The 20,561-nt window shown below is 39.7% G+C and overlaps 3 protein-coding genes across 6 annotated transcripts in view; all 3 read right to left on the reverse strand.

The window, feature by feature from the left end:
• Positions 1-4,560, reverse strand: part of fnip1 (folliculin interacting protein 1) — a 28,923-nt gene extending 24,363 nt beyond the window's left edge. For both annotated transcript variants that reach the window (XM_044041915.1, XM_044041914.1), the window contains exon 1: positions 4,359-4,560. In XM_044041915.1, coding sequence (XP_043897850.1) covers positions 4,359-4,450 — 92 coding nt within the window. In that variant the 5' untranslated portion in view covers positions 4,451-4,560. The remainder of the gene's footprint in view (positions 1-4,358) is intronic.
• A 1,241-nt stretch (positions 4,561-5,801) lies between these two features.
• Positions 5,802-9,240, reverse strand: LOC122779971. 2 transcript variants are annotated; one of them, XM_044042717.1, is made up of 8 exons: positions 8,984-9,240; positions 8,071-8,165; positions 7,352-7,727; positions 7,156-7,269; positions 6,977-7,016; positions 6,792-6,847; positions 6,661-6,701; positions 5,802-6,573 (listed from the first exon to the last, which is right to left on the reverse strand). In XM_044042717.1, exons 1-8 carry the CDS (start codon positions 9,072-9,074, stop codon positions 6,172-6,174), a joined length of 1,215 nt encoding a protein of 404 aa, XP_043898652.1. In that variant the 5' UTR covers positions 9,075-9,240; the 3' UTR covers positions 5,802-6,171. The 2 variants fall into 2 exon arrangements, with proteins under 2 accessions (XP_043898652.1, XP_043898650.1); XM_044042715.1 differs by having other exon boundaries at positions 6,792-6,850.
• Positions 9,241-9,741: 501 nt separating this feature from the next.
• The window catches only part of acsl6 (acyl-CoA synthetase long chain family member 6), a 30,737-nt gene continuing 19,917 nt past the window's right edge, over positions 9,742-20,561 (reverse strand). For both annotated transcript variants that reach the window (XM_044042360.1, XM_044042361.1), the window contains exons 11-21: positions 20,449-20,526; positions 17,726-17,860; positions 17,215-17,349; positions 16,634-16,729; positions 14,791-14,863; positions 13,371-13,459; positions 12,849-12,965; positions 12,609-12,752; positions 12,365-12,466; positions 12,193-12,264; positions 9,742-11,689 (exon numbers count right to left, since the gene is read on the reverse strand). In XM_044042360.1, the coding sequence (XP_043898295.1) occupies positions 11,549-11,689; positions 12,193-12,264; positions 12,365-12,466; positions 12,609-12,752; positions 12,849-12,965; positions 13,371-13,459; positions 14,791-14,863; positions 16,634-16,729; positions 17,215-17,349; positions 17,726-17,860; positions 20,449-20,526 (1,182 nt within the window). In that variant the 3' untranslated portion in view covers positions 9,742-11,548. The remainder of the gene's footprint in view (positions 11,690-12,192; positions 12,265-12,364; positions 12,467-12,608; positions 12,753-12,848; positions 12,966-13,370; positions 13,460-14,790; positions 14,864-16,633; positions 16,730-17,214; positions 17,350-17,725; positions 17,861-20,448; positions 20,527-20,561) is intronic.

The raw sequence follows: 20,561 nt of genomic DNA on the forward strand, positions 1-20,561 counted from the left end.
GTGTAATTCTATATGGACTGAAAATTACCAAGGCCAGGTCCTACTTTAGGTGAAACATAATACATTATAAAGTAGAAAAAGTTTATGTCCAGTTACATGCACACAAGTGCTGCACTTCCTTTAACTAACAAATTTGCTATGACTAAGCTCAAGTAAACAGAGACTCACATGGTCGGTAAGCACCTGACGACCTGCATAACTGCTAATTTTTGCCTTCGGTTCGATTGCATTAAGGACTTTGCTGCATTCCAGTAGTCACATGACACTGACTCGCTGAGGATGTGGCCATAGAGGTTACTACAACCACAGCTGCAATACATCTGACCAGTTGATAGAGAGGACCTGAGCTTGGAAAAAGGAGTCGGCTTCACTGTGGTTGTACAAGATAAATAAATATTATTAAGTAAGAAAGACTCATTGAAGTAAAAAGTAAGTAAAATATTTAGTATTTCTTAAATACTAAATATTTATTTGAAAAAAACACTCAAATCTGTGGTGTCTGTGTATTTTGTTGTATTGTTTTTACTATTAAGAACTCTCTGAAATCGCTGTATCACAGCCCAGAGAAGGAGGAAGCGATGAGAGTAATGAGCACATGACTGTGTCTCACATGAGTGAGTCGTCATCAGGGTGTACCTACAATCCTCAATGTAATCAATGCAACAAGTACATGAAAATTGTTCTATCTTTAGATTTAGAGGTGTGTTAATCAGCAGTTTCCACACCCACAACTCACTTCCCTGTCTCACCCTCTCTCTAACTCATTCATTTAGAGACTGGAAGTGGACTAGTCAGGTGATCTAACAGTTTACACTTTTTGGTTCAACTTTCGGGGTTCAGGCAGATGATTAAATCTGAATTTTACTTTATCTGTGTGTGTTAAGTGCCGTGTCACTATGTCTGCTGTCTTACTATTCTATTATTTTAGAAGAGGTAGCCAGCTAAACAAAAATTGCACACACAAAAAATATTCTTTGATCAAAGGCAAAAAAGGATTATTGAAATAATTGAGAAATAATCTTGATCATGCCCCAACTTTAAGACATCAAAGAAAAGTTCCTCTTTTTCACATGGCACAAAAGCAAAATTAGCTGCCATGTGTTGCAGTTCTGGTCAGCCCTTAAACAGATGCCAGCATTTATTGGAGTGCTAGTTGTGTGACGCATGTACAGCTTTTACGCAAAACTATATCTTTACCGTGACCCTGCTGTTCTGAGAAGGCCGAGTGTAGCCACTTAAAATAGTCCTGATAGGAACTTGATGACAGACACTGTCTTTACGGAACCCTGGCAGGCCTGCAATACATACACACAAACGCATGCACGCACGCACACACACCTTGCAATGCAAAGCAAAAACTGTCCAAGTCCAAATATGCACATAATTGTGAATAGCACAAGTACATGAAGTACATACACACACACCTCTCCCTTCTTAACCAACTTGTTGGTTCATTCCCGTGACTGGGAACACAGCCATGTGATCATCCCACAAACATGACAGATAAGATTGATGAAAGCCTCACATGACACACTGAGCTATGAAAGTATGCAGTACGCCAATCAGGAACCTGAGACACAACTTCTCCTGCAAAGTACTCAGCAAAAAAGTAAAATCACTAAAAATAAAAGGCTAGGAAGAGTATTATATTATATTATATCATGTTATATTATGTTATATTACAATTTGTGCCATGAATTGTCAAGAAATATGTAATCAGTGTAATGGTATTTGCATAAAACCTACTTTACAAAAAATACTTTACATTCAGACATCACTAAACCACTTTTAAAAACACATCTCATTTAGCTGTTTATGTCCTATATAGATGGTGTGCGTGTGTGTGTAACTAAAAGGCTGGGTCCACACCCATCTTCCCTCTCTTAGGCGCACAGCGTCATTTTCATATCTCAAACACGTACACTGCAATGTGGGCTCTACATGGCCTAAGTCATGAGGGAAGTTTCCTCAGCAGGCAGAGAAGTGGCAAGGGTCAATCAGAACGTGAAAGTGTCTGAGTGCGGTTGAGGAGGGCAAAGCTATTGGCTGCCGATCAGTGCTCAGACAGGCTGCGGGGTGAGCCAAACGCTCTCGGTGTAATGTACAGTATGCTGTTCCCAGTCAGGTGCTGCAGCCAGAGAAACTGGAGAGGCTTTCTGGGTTTTCCTTCCAGGGTCAGCCAACCTGCTGCTCTCTCTGATATTCTCAGGGGCACTGGGACAGGAGCTGGGTTGTGCTGGGTAACTGGGTCGTGTAACAGTAAAATGTATATTCATTCAAAGCTCTTGCTTTGTATAGCTAATATTAATTAGGGTTTTCTATTACCTTGGTGGAGGTCTGTGCTCTCTGACAAAAACAGAAAATAACAGTGATTCACAGCCTATACTACAATGCATAAACTAAGATAGAATAACAAATGTGTATTATATGTATATAAAAAAGGAAACAATTATTAAAGATTATGCACAATAAAATGTTAAGCCCTGTGTCAACTATACCTATAATACAAAAATACGTCCCCTCCATCAGTCTCTCCTCTTTGCCTTTGTCTCCTCACAGTTCTGCCCAGACCACTACATGACTGATGAATGGGGAACTGCATGCCAGAGGTATGAAAAGCACAAGCTGACCACTGAGTTAACAGAAACTGCCTGCCTGCCTGCCTGTTTGCTCTAGGGTTGAAGCCAGCCTGCCAGACACACACACACACACACACATTTATATCACTGGGCACAGGGCACCTTAAAGGCCACAGAATTTGCTCTCTGGCACAGGCATGGGCCAAAGTGCAAGTAGCAACCAGACGGGAGTGAGCGTGCAGGTTCAATTGTACACACATTTTCCAATGCATGGGCATTTAAAATGTAAGTGCCAGACCTTACCCTGACCCACAACACGTTTAGGAACATACAGTGCAAATCATCTCTGGGAGTATAAAGTATCCTGTAACCCCAGTTCAGTGATCCGTGTCTCAGTCAGGTTGAATTTAACCTTAATGGTTATTTTAATAATGAGCACTCACGCCGCTTCTAATGACACTGTGTCATGCTTTAGCTGCATATATTTACATTGTATGGAAAGACACTTTAAGGCAATTCTTCACGATCTGCTTAAAATTGCGTGTCATGTATGAATGTCATGTATTCAAAAATCACAATTTGAATTACTGGAAACAATACATAATACATATCAGAATATGTAGTCAATCTTTTAGATTGTATCATATATTAATGTTGTTTCATCCCGTAATAAAGCTGTGACACAGTCACTACTGAACTGAAGCTCAACCTCATATGCCCTATGGATGCACCATCTCCTGGCAACATGACAATCACTGGAGTGATAATAAAAAATGTTTCCTGGTGCATCGATATGGTTGCTTTTGTACACAAGACAGAGGCCTGACACAACAGCTTTAAGAATTAGATTTCTCTTGCATTTGTGTTTACACCAATGCAGATTTAGCTAGATTTCTCGTGCTGCAGGCAGCTATACACGACATTATTAACACTGTGCATCACCCCCGTCTGCAGTCTGTGTGAAGCGGTGGATGGTTATCAGTGACCGAACTGAGGTGATCACATGAGCATGCAGTGTTCCCCCCGCTCTGTGAGTCTCAGTACAGTAACAGCACCGACGGCAGCCAAATGTACTTTGCCCCAAGTTGTCTGGAGGGCTTAACGCTCTCAGCGAGCGACACAACAACGTGGGCTGTAACCGTACAGTCACGTATAATCTGTCCTCGCTGTTCTCCTGCTACCACGCAGGCTAATGAGACAATTTCACCAACGGGACACAAAAGATGGGGACAAGACAAAAGGAGACAGCTTCTGCAACTTGTTACTGTTTACGCTAGTTATACCACACTTTAGTGGCGGAGAGGCGTCTATTGTCAACCTAATGTTGGTTTATTACGACACGTGTGGATGCAGTGTTTGTCTAAACTAGCAAAAAATTAAAAATAATTAAAATACTAAACATAAACAACAGCTTCAACCAAACGGGGGGGCAAATAAACCCCCCGAGTCCCAGAAAGAGACGGCGTGTTGTAGCCAGCAGCAACACACTTTGCTTCGGTTACTCGCAGCTAGCATTAGCATTGCTAGCTGCCCTCGCAACACAACAGGCACATCAGCACGTCTTCCTGTAACTCCGCGCACTGTGTGCCACTGTGTTAACGCGGTGAAACAACAGCGGGAAAAGGGGGCTCTAAGAGTTCAACACATTCGCCAAGCCAGTGTTCATGTGCTCCACGCGTGGCAGCCAAAGTCATAAATAAACGCTAACACACACCCGAACAACGTTAAACACACACACATACACACACATAGAGAGAGAGACACTGAGTACTTAGCTACCTGAAAGCTGGATCATCTTTGCTACACCGAGGCGGCGGCGACGAAAACGCATTTCTCTTGTTGAAAAGTTTCTGGAAGAGAGTCGGAGGCATTTTTGTACCAAAAACGAATTCGGTACAGAAAAGTGTTATTTTCCCCCTTTTCACGCCCGTGAGCGAATCGTGTTCCTTGTAACTGTCTCCATGGATGTCACAGTCATATGACAGGCATTAGTCACAGGAGCTGCATGGTAACCCACTGCATTTTTCTGATTGGCTGACACGTGACGCCCGCTGCTACTACAAAATGGCTGATTGGCTGGTATTTTTGGCCCCGCGTACCACGTGGTCAGCGGATTCGCCGTGTTGATGTTTTGTCGGGAATCGTGACGGCATGGGATTTATTCACAGAAAAGTCACACAAGCTTGACTACGCCACGAGGAAAGAGTTAAAATAAAAACCTAGCAGCATTCTGACAAACACAAAAGCAGTATTTAGGGAAGTTTTTTAAAACTATTTGTGTTTTGTGGAGCTATTTCTTTACTTCTTCCTTGTGATGTTCTCCCTTGAAAGGTGATACACATATAAATTATTTCATCTTCGAGTTGCAATTGACGATTATTTTCTTAATCGATTAATCTGTCAATTATTTTCACGATTAATCGAGTCATCGTTTGGTCCATAAAATGTCCAGTGTTGTTGACCAGTGTTAGTCAAACCTGGAAATGAAGCTCTCAAATGATTTCTTTGTTATATGGAGCAAAGAAACGAAGAAAATATTCACATTTAAGAAGCTAAAACAATCAGAAATCTTGTTTTAATCATGAAAAAGTTTCAAACCGATTAATCAATGATCAAAATAGTTGACGATTCATTTGGTAATCGATTTAATCTAGTAACTGTTTTTAGCTCTATTACATCGACAATAAAAAATAATTCAGGCCCCTAAATGTTTTAAGACTATTTGTGTTTTGTAGAGCCCTTTCTTTATTTCTTCATTGTAATTTTCTGCCCCTTGAAAGGTGATACACACATAAATTATTTCATCTTCGAGTTGCAATTGACAATTATTTTCTTAATCGATTAATCTGTCGATTATTTTCACGACTAATCGAGTCATTGTTTGGTCCATAAAATGTCAGAAAATGTTGATCAGTGTTTGTCAAACCAGGAAATGATGATGTCCTTAAATGTCTGAGTTTTAATGATATCTGTGTTATATGGAGCAAAGAAACGAAAAGAAAATATTCACATTTAAGAAGCTAAAACAGAAAGCAACATCAGAAATCTCGTTTTAATCATGAAAAAAAGCTTCAAAGCAATTAATCGATTATCAAAAAAGTTGACGATTCATTTAGTAATCAATTAATAAGTAACCGTTTCAGCTCTATTACATCTAAAATAAAAATTAATTCAGGCCCCTAAATGTGCAACTATAAAAGCACACAGTAACATACAATGCACTTACATTTAAAACTTTATTTACTTTACATTAAACATTTGAGCACTTGAATTGAAACAAACACACAATAAACACACAATATCAAACACATACACATACATATGAAGATAACAAACAACATTTATATTTCACATACAATGGAAAAAACAACCATCAGGACAGGACTGGGTCAAGTTAGAGTACGGCGATGACACCTAGTGGTCACATATCACACTACACATTTAAATACACAAAGATATATGTAATTAGCAGCCAAAGCTCATGTGAATATAAAATTCCATGTACAATTTTTTTTAAATAACACATTTAAACACTAATATGATTTAATTTCATACATCTGGGGTTTTTTTTAGTAAAAAGATTATGGACATTTCATAAAACAGATGTGTCCATGCTCTCTGGGACTGAGAGAGGAAACAAAGGAATACTTCTGAGTTTGACGCACCTCTCCCTCATCCGCTGAAAGAATAAATCCCTGTCACCATCACCGGCAAAGTCAAAGAACTTGGCTTTCTCCAGGCTACGTTTTACAGGCCTTTTCAGCGCCACTCTCACGTGCACTGTGCCGTCTCCAGAATTTAACTCGCCCGCTCCGGACGTTTCCTTATCAGGCTTCATCAGCTCGGCCGGGCTGGATGTTGGGACCGTATCACTGACGACATTGTTCACAGTTAATTTTATAACTGGGACATGTTTGGCTTCAGGGACCACAGCTACGAGGGGGCATTTGAACGACACTTTCTTCTTGAATGAAAGATGTCTTTTGCTGGTTGTCTGAGGGGAAAACAACACCAACAATAACATCACCACAGAACCCTTCTTTCCTTTGAGTTAACTACAATAACAAGGTGACTTTCTTACTATCGCTGGGCTTTTCCTCTTGAACACTTGTCCCTGATTTGCTACAGAATAAGAATAGAAAGACAAATATACTGATCATGGTTTATGTATTATTTTTTATGTATTTATGTTTGATTCTTTAGACTCTTTACCTGATGTAAATGGTTCAGGTTTTATTTGAGCCTCAACTTCAGGTCCTCTGTAGTTGCTTCTAAGAGGAAAAGACCAATTTTTAAAATAACGCTCATTATATCATGATCATGTATTAGATTCAACAAAATCTTTGCGTTTGAAGTTACATTTTTCAGAGGCAGCTGACAGTGACAGACTCACCTACCTGTTCTCACAGTTTTTCTCAGCAAGAATCGTGGAGGCATCTGTGCACAGAAAGACTGAATGAATCTACACCCGGAGTAATTACACAAATCCCCTTTTAAATCAGTGGTTTAAGTTTAAAAGTCCCCCCGATATTTGAATTACGCTCTTTATTGTAGCTTTTTAAAAAAAAACACTTACCAACAATAGAAGAGATGTTGGGGTTATGATGCATTTGGATGGTCTCAGCATGGCTCACATCCAGCAAGGTGGAGTTTTTCACTTGAAGACTGACACCGAGCAGCTCCTCCTTAACTGTGAAGACGAGGGAAAACAAGACAATATGATAAGAGAATAAGCCTTTGGAAATGGGTTCATAAAACATGTGCACACACACCGTAGTGCTCTTTCCTGAAGGTCTCTGGTGAGGGCAGGCTGCTAGAAGACAAAGAGGTAGAGGAGTAACAGTCTTCCTCGTCATTATCAAAGCTGAGAGTTGTGTCAGACTCTGTGGCTGAAGACATGGGGCTTTTTGGAGTCACTGTCAAGCTTTGTTCTTCTTCCTCTTTGATCGGCGGTTCTTCTTCTGCTGAGATTTCACGACCTTTAAAAGCCTCTGGTTTGTGATTCGCCCGAACGGATGTGTGCCCCGCTGGTGGCGCTTGGTGGCCAGGTTTTCTTTCATTGCCACTTTTTGTGTGTCTGGTGCTTCTCCTATGTGCAGGACTGCTCCCGTGAAACACAGCTGTGAGATGGACAGGTTTACTGCTAGTCTGTGTGTCGGTGAGGAAGGAGGAGACATTGATTAACTGAACATTTACCTAGAAATTACTCTTTTTCCAATCCTACTTTGCCTGAATCCAAATGTGGACTCAATGGAGGTTTGCAATTTTGAAACTCTAATAAAAGTAGATCCTCCATTCTTCATATCAAGGGCCCTGTCTTGTAGAGACAGTGTCAAAATCTAGCTTGAGGTCAAGGGTATAATGTGAAAGGAGGAGAAAGGAAAGCAATTTACAGGGCTGTAATGCAACATTACGGATATCTACTAGCATAAAACACCAAGAAATTGGAAAATGTGATGTAGTGAAGTAAAAAAGACTTGACATCACTCACCAGAACTGTACTTGAAGGTTTAACAGTTGTCTCCTCCAACTCAGGTTCTTCTGGAAGTGCCTCATAATGCTTACTACGCAGAAATCTTCTGTGCTCTAAGTGTTCAAACAAAGTTGTGGAGAATAAAAGGGCAACCTACGGCTCTTGACCCCTGGGCAAGAGAATGCAGTATCCTCACTAGGAACATGTGTGGTGTCCAGGTATTACTAATAATGTTGTGGGGACCTGCATCTGTGTATGCAGTCCCATTATGGGGACTTGTATTTATGAGGATAAACAGGGAAGTCCCCATAATGTAAATAATTACATTTTAAAGTTGAAAATTAGGTGAGGGTTAGGTTAAGGTTAGGGCCAGGGCTAGGATTAGGATTAGGCTAAGAGTAATTAAGGTTATATTCAGAATAAATATCCACAAAATGAATGGAAGTCAATGCATGTCCTCTGAAGTCATAGAAACCAGACTCTTTCTCTCTCTCTCTGTGTGTATGTGTATTCTTGTATTTATATCATTGTGAGGTCTAAAAAAAAAACACACAACCCTATCTTTCTGATGACATTTTGACCTTGTGGTGACATTTTTGTCTGGGACCCACAACTTTAAAGGGCTTTTTTTCAGGGGTAAGACCTGGTTTTAGGATTAGGGTTAGAATTGGGTTTAGGTCAGGGAAAGGTTAAAGGTTAAGCACTTAGTTGTGATGGTTAAGGTGTCCTCACTAAGATATAAAAGCAAGTTTGTTTGTGTGTCTACAGGCTGCGTGGACCATTTATCAAGCAAACCCATCTTTGTGAGGACATCTTGGCTGCTCTCCACAAATAATAATAGACGTTTTGGGAATTAAGACCGGGTTTTAGTGTTAGAATGGGGTTAGGGTAAGGGTTAGTTGTGATGGTTGTGTGTGTGTGTGTTTCTTACTGTGTCGTCCACCCAGCGCCGCTTTAACGGGAGTATCCCGTTTCTTCGTGAATCCACTATCACGATAAACTCCGCACTTGATTCGGCCCATTATTTACACAAACCTCCACCAACTGCCACGCGTCATCAAGTAAAATGCAGCGCAAAAGAAACGTTGGCCAGTTAAACGTTCGCACAATGGTCTTTAACATGTTAATATCATTTCACGATGAGTGGAAAATGTCATCACTATCAAACAAACACACACCTGTCACCGGTTAACTCGTTAACGGAAGTTGACATTGATCGTCATGTTATTGCAAAAAACAAGTAGTCACTGCCATCTAGTGGTCACTCTTAAACATGACATAAACCAGGCCACTTGCAAGTAAAGTTTTCACTTTAGAATAACATATATATAGTGTAATATAACAGTTTGGTTTTGCAGCTCTGTTATATGTAATGTGAGGGATATTTAAGTCTTATTTAAATTGTAGCAAAAAAAAGATTTGTTGTTGGTAAAGTCATGTGTGTTGCTACTTTTGTATTCACAATAATGCACAAACATGACTTTGAAATACTTAATACTATGTCAAAAGTAGTTAAATTCTCTGATTATTTTAAGTTGTACACTATGGAGACATGAAGTATATATTTACTTAAACACTGCTGGTCCTGAGAGTCATCCATTTCGTCTTCCGTGCCAGACAGACACACTGACATTAAAAAAATAAAAATAAAATGGACATACAGTAGCTTCAACAAAATAAAGACACCAGTTTAAAATCATTCCAGAATATCTTTTATTTCATCATCGGCCCTTTCCCCGTTTCCCACCATCCCTCGTCCCTATTGCTGCACTCAATCATTACAAGGATATGGTGCTGATTCAAATTTTTTACAGCGATAGATAAATAAATAAGCACAATTTTATCTCACTACACGCAAAAGAGAGAGAAAAAAAAATCCAGTCAAACAGTTTGATTCAATAAATACGCTAACATCTAGCTGTCCTCATTTATGTACATCCATGTTGTTTTATTTTATTTTATTTTATGCTTTGGGACTGTAATCAACTTAAAGAGCCTATACATTACAACTACGTGTAAAACCCCTTCAGAAAGGAAAAGAGAATGGTTTCTTTTTGTTTAAAAGTTTGTTCTGTTTCGTGTCGTGGGATTTCGTCAGCTTTTGCCTACGTTTTACAAAGCCTTGCACTAACAGCAGAGGCTGTGGGCAGCTGCATACAACCTGCTATGAATGAATGACTGAATGGATGAATGAATGAACGGATGGCCACACAAAAAAAAAAGAATTGCTTTTTTCAAGTCAAATGGTTCCAGCACTGCAGGGCAAACTGCATGCACTGCCCTGAGCTCCAGGTTTGCATTTTCTTCTTCTTCTTCTTCTTTACTTTCCTTTACCTGACACTCAAAGATGTGCAAAGATGAATGAATGAATGAAAGGAAGTGAACGTGTCAACTGTGCAGCATAAAAAACGTCAGTGGGGTCAAGTTCTTCATCCAAGACAAAGAGCATGCAAGCCAAACCGCTGGTCACAGCTATGTAAAGATGACTGAATGAATGAGTGAATACTTTGATACTTTATTTCTCTTCATTTTGATCTCAAACAGGCGAATTTGGTCTGACTGTGCTTCCATCCTTGCTGACATGTTGATCAGATGACTTGTTTCCACAAGGCGTTAGTATCACACATCTAACACTTAACTAGATGTCTCCTTGGGCTACACTACACACACACAAAGACATACGTGTCATACGGCTGTAGATTTCGGTTGTAGGTTTGAAGGAGGGAAAACGAAAACGAAGGAAACGAGTGACAGGAAAAAAAGAACGGACTTCTCGACGTGTGACGTGTTCTTTGTGCTGCGGAAGGAATGAGCATTCGATGGTTTCGTTTTGGTGGATAGCAGGTAAGGAGTGTAATGGAAGATTGAGCATCCCAAATGAAAATAAGTCCAACAAAAAACATGTGTATGTGTACGATGCACTTACTACATCACAAATGAATGAAAAGCAACAAAATAAATAGCTTTTTGTGTCAAATTTGCCAATTATTGCTCAAAACTACTGCAGGATTAAGAAGCTTTGCCAATGGAATAAATCACCAGGTCACAAAAGGTCACCCACTATAGGATCTCTTTAAATGTTTTGTTTTTTTACAAGAACAAAAGTGAACGTAAAGCAATTCCTTGTAAAAAAAAATTTATCAATCCTGCCGCCTCACATTCAGTTGAAATTTTATAACAAAGTGAAAAAAGAAATCCGTCCGTTAAAGGTCTAAAGCTAAATAATTGACCTTTCAATTCACCTGTGATGCAGTAAATGCATACATAAAAAAAAACAAAAAAAAACAGAATGTGCATTGAAATTGACTCCATTTCTTTGTTCGATTTGTTTTCATTTAGGTATTTAGGTTTCAATCTTCACCAGTACACAGCCATGTGTTTGGCTTTCTTTCCCAAAGCACATATGGCCTAAGGTGTTGCATCTTTGACCCGTGCAGGTCAGTTAGTCAAATCAAATCTTCGCGTCCAAGGATGCTTCTAGGAAATACGTGCTCCTTCACATGGAGATGCTGCTGTAGAGCTCGTCGATCCTCGCCTTGAAGAACTCCTTCAGCTCTGGTCTCTTGGCCTTTAGCGTGGGAGTCAGGAGGCCGTTGTTGATGGAGAACATCTCGTCGTGAACGTAGATGTTCTTCACCTTCAAAGACACACAAACAAGGACGGATGAGGCCGAGATTCTCCCTCAAGGTTTTGCACACGGTCATTGCAATATGTGCTCTTTTCAATAACACAGGCTTTCAGATGTATAGAAATTATGATGTAAATACTAAACAATGGATCTGTTGATTATTTTCATGATTATTTAATCGAGTAATCATCTGGTCCACAAAATAGCAGAAAATGTTAAATGTTTGTCAAACCTGGAAATTATGTTTTGTCCACAAACCAAAATTATTGAGTTTGGATGAGTTATATGGAGCAAAGAAACAAAGAAAATATTCACATTTAAGAACTTAAATCAATCAGAAATCTTGTTTTAATCATGAAAAAAGCTTCAACCAATTAATCAATTATCAAAATAGTTGACTATTTGACATTTAGTAATAGACGTAAATATTATTGCAAAGGCCCAACAGGGAAATATTCTAACATACAAACCAAATATTATTATATTATATAACATGTGTTTTTGCAGCGTACCTGCTCAAAGGAGTGGAGTCCACTCGCCTTGCCCAGACGCACCAAATCTTCAAGGATCGCCTTCTTCAGTTCCTGTTGACAGAGGAATTTTCTTCACTTTCCACCCTAAACTATTTCATGTGAAGACCAGTTGAATCAAGAGAGATTTAGAGCCGCAGCATCATATACCTACCGTGTTTTTACAGAGGTCATTGTAGGTACCTAACATGCCTTTCTTTTTGGCCCATTGAGGCATGACTTCAGGGTCAGGAACCACAATACCCACCAAACAGGACTGGAAAGAACAACCAGGGAACGTGTCAAAGGCTTGAATCCCAATAAAGTAGCTAAGCAGGTAAAGAACTACGGACAAATCAGGCTACAAAGTGCACATTCAAGTAAATAAAACATGGAATCCTAGATCCTAGACCCATTACCTGCAGACTGTCACCATGAACATAGAGCTGGGACACGGGTTCACTCCTAATGTAGATGTTCTCGATCTTCTCGGGGGAAATGTACTCGCCCTGCGCCAACTTGAAGATGTGCTTCTTCCTGTCGATGATTTTCAGTGTGCCATTCTACACGAGAGAGAGAGGAGAAAACCGGATGAAAACATGACATGAATGATGTAAGAAGATACCAAAAAAAAACTGCATTGTCTGCATTGTGCTTACAGGTAACCATTTCCCAATGTCTCCAGTGTGGAGCCAGCCGTCTGCATCCAGCGTCTCGGCCGTCTTCTCCGGGTCTTTGAGGTAGCCCTTGAACACGTTTGGTCCCTTCACACAAACCTAGACGAGGGATTAGCAAAGCAGACGTTTGACAATGAGAAGTGCAGCTAACAAATATTTTCATAATCCATTAACCTCGTAATCGTTTGGTCCATAAAAATGTCAGAAAATGTTAAAAAATATTAATCAGTGTTTGTCAAACCTGGAAATAATGAGGTTCTCAAATGTCGTGTTTTTGTCCACAAACCAAAATGATTCACTTTTAATGATTTCTTTGTTATGTGAAGCAAAGACAGGAAGAAAATATTCACATTTAAGAACCTGAAACAATCAGAAATCTTATTTCGAAAATTATGAAAAAAGCTTCCAAATAGTTGACGATTCATTTAGTAATCGATTGTTTGAGTAATTGTTTCAGCTCTATAATATACAACACATATATGTGTCTTTCTTTGTGCCGCTTACTTCTCCCTCTCCCTTAGCGGCAAAGTAGTTCTTCTCAGGAACATCCACCAGTTTAATGAGGTTACATGGCAGCGGAGCCCCGACGTGTCCTGTCAGCCAAGAGCAAAAAAATGAATCATTAGAAAACTCACATGACACATTTTCTTTCATGCAGTGTCTTTGCAATCTTGACTGCAACACCACCACCACATGTCATAAATAAACATGTGCTCAATACCAGCTCTGAACAGCAGGGGCTGATCTTAGCCTGCATTTATGGACCTTTGTCTTCCCGCTGCAAGTGGCACAACAGGCCGGGCAGACATACCAGATGCCACGCATGTCATGCTTGTGTTTTATTTTTAAATTGCAGCTGAGCAACATTCATCGTGCCGTGTTTGTTTCAGCTGGCTCTCCTCTCTCCGCACAACAAAAGAATCCAATGTTTTATTTGTCAGCCTCGTACTTTTTAATTATCATCGAGTAGATTATGTGCAAGTCCTTGAGCCGTTTCCCGTAAATGAGCATGCAGACGAGGAGGAGGAGGAGGGGGGGGGGAGGAGTTGTCAGTCAGAATCGGCTGAAGACTCAAAAAGTGGAGGCAAGGAACCCAGAGTTCAGAGAGCACGCCGAGTGATCAAAGTGTTATAAAATGACAGGACGTCATGCTGGAAAAGCCCTGTCCTCCTGTATCCTGCTTCTCGTGTGCTGCCACTGTCATTCTCCCACGTTTCCATATTAGCAGGGATAATAATGTTGACCTCTTGACCAGCAGGATAGAGTCAACACTTTCAATATTAAATCACTACAAAACAATGCAGAAGTACAGTATTTAGAGTTATATCTTCATAATAACAACTTATTGATCCTCAGAAGTGACCTGTTTTTGCTCTTGTTGTTGGAAGGAGTCACAGAAAGACTCGCCTCATAATTAAGTGTCAACGGCGTGAACGTCATTTGGAAAATTACCATCAAAGCCAAGAGATTAACAGAATAATGAAGCGCACTAGCAGGTGAATACATTACATTACAGGCATTAGAGCCAGCGACTTGTTTTTCTGTACCTGCTTGTTGATGTTGGCCCTAAACCAAGCAACCAATTATTATCGTTACACACAAAAGAAGTGTCTACCTTTGTCTCACCCTCTCAGACAACTCCCTTTTTCCCCCTGATCTACTTGATACACAGCAACCTGCGCATGTTCTACACTACTATAAATATTCAACTGATAAGATACAGGAAAAGTTCACTTGGTTTAGAGTAACCTCTTTAGAGCCAGTGACCTCGATTAAACATGATTCAAGTGTGGGAGTTATTTCCTCCCCCCCTCATAACTCCGCCACAGACCTTTGGACCGAGCGTACAGTCAGGGGGAAACAAGTTCAGTGAGTCAGTCATCGTTCTCTTTTTTCTAGGTCTGTTGCATAAACGTTGACTCACCTGGAGTCCAGTCTCCAGGTGTGGTGTAGGTACAGCCAGCTGTGCACTCCGTCTGGCCGTAGGCCTCGTACACCTATACACAAAGAGAGGAGGAGGAGGAGGAGGAGGAGGAGGAGGAGGGAGGAATCATAGAGTTTATCATGTGCATCAGTGCATGTGCTGTGTATAGACATGGGGAATTTCACCTGTTTGAAGTCACCTGTGGTTTATCAAATTCTTTCTTTGTCCAAAACACAGTCCACACGTTTCCCAAGAAAATGGCTCCTCCCTCGCCTGTGTGACTCGTCTTGTGTTTCGATAATGTATCTCAACGTTACAATTGTTGCAAACATGGAGCTTCTCACCTGTGTGAGTTCTCGCGTGGTCGAATATATCGAATATTTTTTCGAATATATCTATAGCATGTCTTACAGACGTCGCACATATGCGGCTTCCCGAGTGTGTGGATGTTGTTCCGTTGAGATTTGTCGTGAAGAATGCGTCACATAGAGTATCGTCAGTCTAAAAACACAACTAGATAGATCTGACAGATACACGTGTTTAGTCTATCGCCTGATTCAAACATTAGTGTACATTCTTCTGAGGACTCAAAGGTAGGTCAATGTAAAACTGAGCCGACTTCTCACTTTATTTACAACATAAGTTAATGTTAAATGTTCTTAAGTCACTAGTTTTGGTCAATTTTTTTTTAAATGATGTTTCCATTTCCATTCAAATATTAGGACGGCTGACCATTACACCACAACAGGGCCTGCAATCACATCATTTAATAAGGATTTTCTCTCCGTTTTTGCAGGTACAACAGCTTCCATTCTTCTTGGAAGACTTTCCTCAAGAAGAGTTTCTATGAGAATATGAGCTCATTTATTTTGTAGAGTATTTATGAGGTCAGGCAATGATGTTGGACTCAAACCATGACTTTAGAGTGCTTGCTTTGTGCACAGTCATGGTGGAATAGAAAAGGACCTTCCCCAAATGAGCAAGCACAGCATTGTCCATAACGTCGTGGTATGCTGAATGCAGAAAAAAGAGGCCTTGCCCAAAGCCTGAGAAACAGTCCCAATTCAATAAACCAAATACTTTTTTTTTGTCTATTTGTGGCAGCGTGAATAGGACACGAACACACATGTTGCTGGCATAGAGCAGCATATTTACACACCTTAACGCCATTAAAAAGCTCATTCAAAACCTTTCTGTGCCTGTTTGTACTGAGCAAGTGGGGGAGAGCGAGGTTTTTTTTTGGTTGTCGATGGTCTTTTAACACATCCACATCGGATTATAGCTTCAACAATGAGAGTGATGAAAGATGCTGTAAAAGTTTGTCAATATGACCAATTCATGTTGATAAAACGTTAGATTTTTGTGGTTTTGGCTTTTAATTTCTGGAATATTTTATCCTTTTTTTATGCATATTGTTGCAAAATGTATGCCAGGTTGTGCATTTTTGTAATTATGTATGTATTTTTTTATTTTTAGGATATTGTAACCTAACATTAACTAAAATACTCACACTATTACTACTAAAATGTCCTCATTGGAACCTGTTCAAATCACTATTTGACAAAAACTTGGAAATTTAGGAGTTAACAAATTTAAACATGCATTAATGTTTCATATATACTAGTATTTTATGAAATATGATATAAACACATTTTTCTGTTTGTATTTCACATATACCAGGCTGCAATAATCAAACCAAAAATAATCCAGTTTTCATGATTTTTTTAGAAGGCGCATCTAAGGGTTCCTTTTAGGGATTGAAAATCATCCAGGAAATGAATCCTCTGAATGTAATCCTCTGAAATCATGAAGACACAACTCTGCACGTGTGTGTGACTCTGACCTGGCATCCCAGAGCTGCTCTGAGGAATCCCAGGACACTGGGCGAGGTAGGAGCTGCTCCAGTAATAATCATCCTCAATCGTCCTCCCAGGCTGGCCTGTGTACAGATGAGACAAAATGATTAAGACAAGATAATTGTTAAACAAACCATACTGTAGCACTTTATTTATGTTGTCGTGTATATACAGGACATAAACAACAATTACGAGTCATCAATAAATCCTACAGTTAATGAATGAACCCTTATTAGTTTGACAAAATATGCTCTGTACTCATTTCTATCCACTTGCATTCCTATGGTACAATGGACCCAATGTACTGTCAAACTGCTATGATGGACTGTGTGACTGACACATGAATAACAGGCCATCAGTCTTCACTTAGATGGTGGGAACTAAGCTAAATCTGTGACTTAGGCACAGTCTCTTTAGTCTCCAGGCCATTTTGAATTCCTTGTGGCTAATTGCTGTGCTACAAGAATTTCTAATTGCCAAATGGAAACGTTTTCCACCTACTATTGGAAGTTTTTATCTACTTTTTATATGTGATGATACATGTGAAATGAAAACACTATTTATTTACCTGAATCTTACTGAAGAAGATCTTGTCCCAGATGCTGTCACTGCGAATGACCCCCCTGCTGACCTCTGCACCTTTTCTCTTTGCAGCGAAGTTGAGCAGCCAACGTTTCAACGGGGTGTTGGCCTGGCTGAAGATCTGCAGGAAGTTCATATTGGTGTGGGGGGACATGTCTTTAACAAGACTATTCTTAGGGCATCCACCTCTAGTTCTTTCAGTCTGACTTTAGGAGCATTTAGTCTGAATAACTGATGCAAATGTGCCTGAATTAAACAGGAAGTTCATGTAAAATGAAGAGAAGCAACAAAAAAATGCTTCACGGAACAGCAAAGATATTTGCTTGACTCATTAGAGTTTCAATTCCTGTCACATTTGGAATCACTTCACCCCCCCAGATAAGTCTGTCACGTTTTTAACTACACACACACACACACATAGAGAGAAAACAAATCACAGGCAAAAAGCTGCTTCAAACACTGAGCTGCTTGCTTCCTGTATCTGCTCATCTTCTCACCTTGTCGTACATGCGGTTGAGAAGTCGAGGCACCACGGGGAAGATGGTCGGCCGCAAGGCCTTCATGTCGTCCGGGAGGAGCCGGATGTCGCCCTGATAGAACCCGATCCGTCCGCCGTGGCAGTACACCACAGACTGCAGAGGCAAATCACACATTTACTTTTATATATTTATACATCATCTTTGAGGCAAGCCCCATGTTATTAAGGAAACATATGTGATGTTTAAACACTTAATAGAAACATATCTGGATAAATCTTCCCGTGGAAATCAAAGTAAAGCAAAATATTAAAAGTATTAGTGCATCGAGTGTCTAATATATGTAGACGTAGTCTAAAGAATATACTGTTTTGCCTCCTGGGGATGTTCAGAATATTTATACTAATGCAAAGAAAGACGCACAGAGGTGTATGTAGGGTAGTGGAGAGAATACGGATGTAAATGGACTATAAATTCACCTTTAACTGTTTCATTCGCTAGCATTTGATGTCAATTTTTGAAAAAATTGTGTTCCATTTCCAGGAAAATAGACAATAACGCACAATCATGTGGCTGCTTGCAGGCGACGTGTGTGAAAATTTCCTGTTGCAAAAAAGGTCAACGTTGCAAATCTCAACGGTTTCAAAAGAGGAGTTCAAATTCTTACGGGATGACGTCTCTACCAGCTGCAACTTACATAATATATGACATTGTAGATTAACACGCCGCATGTAACTGCTGAGGTAGAAGCTTCTTTCATTACAGTTTGGTAGAAAATGACATGAATAAACCCTGCAGCACACATTAGTGTATAATAACGATTCTTCATGAATCTCCCTTTTTATATAACCGAAGGAAACAGAGGAACGATTTGTCCTGTCCACTGAACTGATAGTGAATCATGACAGATTTATAAGCAACATCTGGAAACTCTCACATATCTGACCTATGGAATACCCCAACGGAGGGAAGGTCTCACACTAACACGCAGCATAAAATACTTATGTTCACCAGTTAACTAATGCAAAACAATAGAAAAACAATATTAATCACATTCCACCATTCTATGATACAAAGTATGTTATAATCACATAAAATCACATAACAACCAGGTTTTCCTAGTCTTTTGCAAACTACTCCTTCCACCTTCCTTCCTATTTTTCTGATTATATGAAAGAAACTACATTTGCTCTCTTTTTAGAAGGCTCAAAATTTTTAAACACAACACGTAAAAAGTCTCAGTCTGACCTTGAAATGTCATTGTCATACATGCAGAGGAGAAGAAAGGGAATATTTCACACTGATAATGTGTGCAGTAAATTAAAAAGTGGTTGATTCTGTGTTAACTCATTGCTGCAACTTTGAAGACCTTTGGTGACTCTAACACAGAGTGACGTGAGGGTCTGTGGTTGCAGATTGTGACACTTTCACAGACAGTTGTAAATGTGTCACTCCTCGTGTCTCTGAAGCCATGTGAGGACACAGAGTGACACGGTCTGGTCACTTTCCCTCCTCCTTTGACTGAGATAAGATATTAACATTGCTGTCATTGCTGCTCAGTGATGCACTTAGTCTTGGATTAAGCACCTTAAAGTTATACTTGAGTAAAAAGTACAAGTACGTTACCAGAAAATGACTTGCATAGAAGTTGAAGTCACTTTTTCATAATATTGCTTAAGTAAAAAGTCTTAAAAGTTTAGACATTTACTCTACTTTAGTATCAAAAGTCATTTTCTAATATAAAACGTATTCAAGTTTTAGAAGTTAGGATTCTTTCAACTGGAAGGTTGTGGGTTCAATTCCTGGCTCTGCTAGTCTAAAATGCCTCTAAAAAAACAAGGAAATATAACCACTATTAGGGGAAATGATTCGTTTCAAGCTAAATGATCTGCAGCAAGAAAATGGCGCTGGTTAAATCAAATTATCTTAAGTATCTTCAGCCTTAATGAGTAAATAAGTCCATAAAATGGTGTGATTAGATAAATAGACTGAATTCAAGTAAATTACACTAGTACATATTTTCATTTTTTGCAGTGTAAAAGTTGCTAGAATTATAAATAACAAAGTCTTTGCACTTAAGTACAGTATTTGTACTTTGTTCCATTACACCACTGCATGCACCCGTGCACTGTGCATGTTAAGTAATTACGTTACATCATTTTACATTACATTAAGTACAGTGTGGTCAAAAATCTGTCATTTTAAAACTTGTGTTAGCAAGTCAAAGACTTGCTTGTTTGCCCGGCTTTCAGCTTCACACTGGCTCTTATCCATTGACCTGGTGTCTGACGGCTAAAAGTTGCATTCATTATCAACATTTAGTCAAAACTCAACTCAAATTTGACAAAATACACCCGAAAATGCTCCTTTAGCTCAGAAATATGTGAGAAAACAAAACATCTGCTTCAGGTAAGCTCAGTTTTTACAGGAAACCCGCTGTTAATTATGTTATCAGGATCAGGTTTACAGTCCTAACCTGATTCCTCACGTTTCATATATAGACTGAAGGTCATCTGCATGAGTGTGTGTGTGTGTGGCTATAAAAGGCAGACGTGACATTCATCCCGAGAGTTGGACACAACATGGAACAGGAAAAAAAGAGGCGGAGGAGATCGTATCGCCCTTTCATTCCTTAACACCCACTGCCTGAGTCACGCCTGCTGCCCCCGCTGCTGCCTTAGCGGCATGAAAATCACAAACAGATTTTAAGAATGTTCTATTTTTAAGATTCAGGACACAATTACCTCGATGAGGCGCTCGAACATGTGAGCCAGTGGCAGGAAGGAAATTAGGCAATCGTCTTGGTTTGGGAAAATGACTTTCTGCAGGGGAAAGAAAGAACAATGCAATATTCACC

Source organism: Solea senegalensis, linkage group LG13 (assembly GCF_019176455.1).
Source record: "Solea senegalensis isolate Sse05_10M linkage group LG13, IFAPA_SoseM_1, whole genome shotgun sequence".
In the NCBI taxonomy this organism is placed as follows: Eukaryota; Metazoa; Chordata; class Actinopteri; order Pleuronectiformes; family Soleidae; genus Solea; species Solea senegalensis.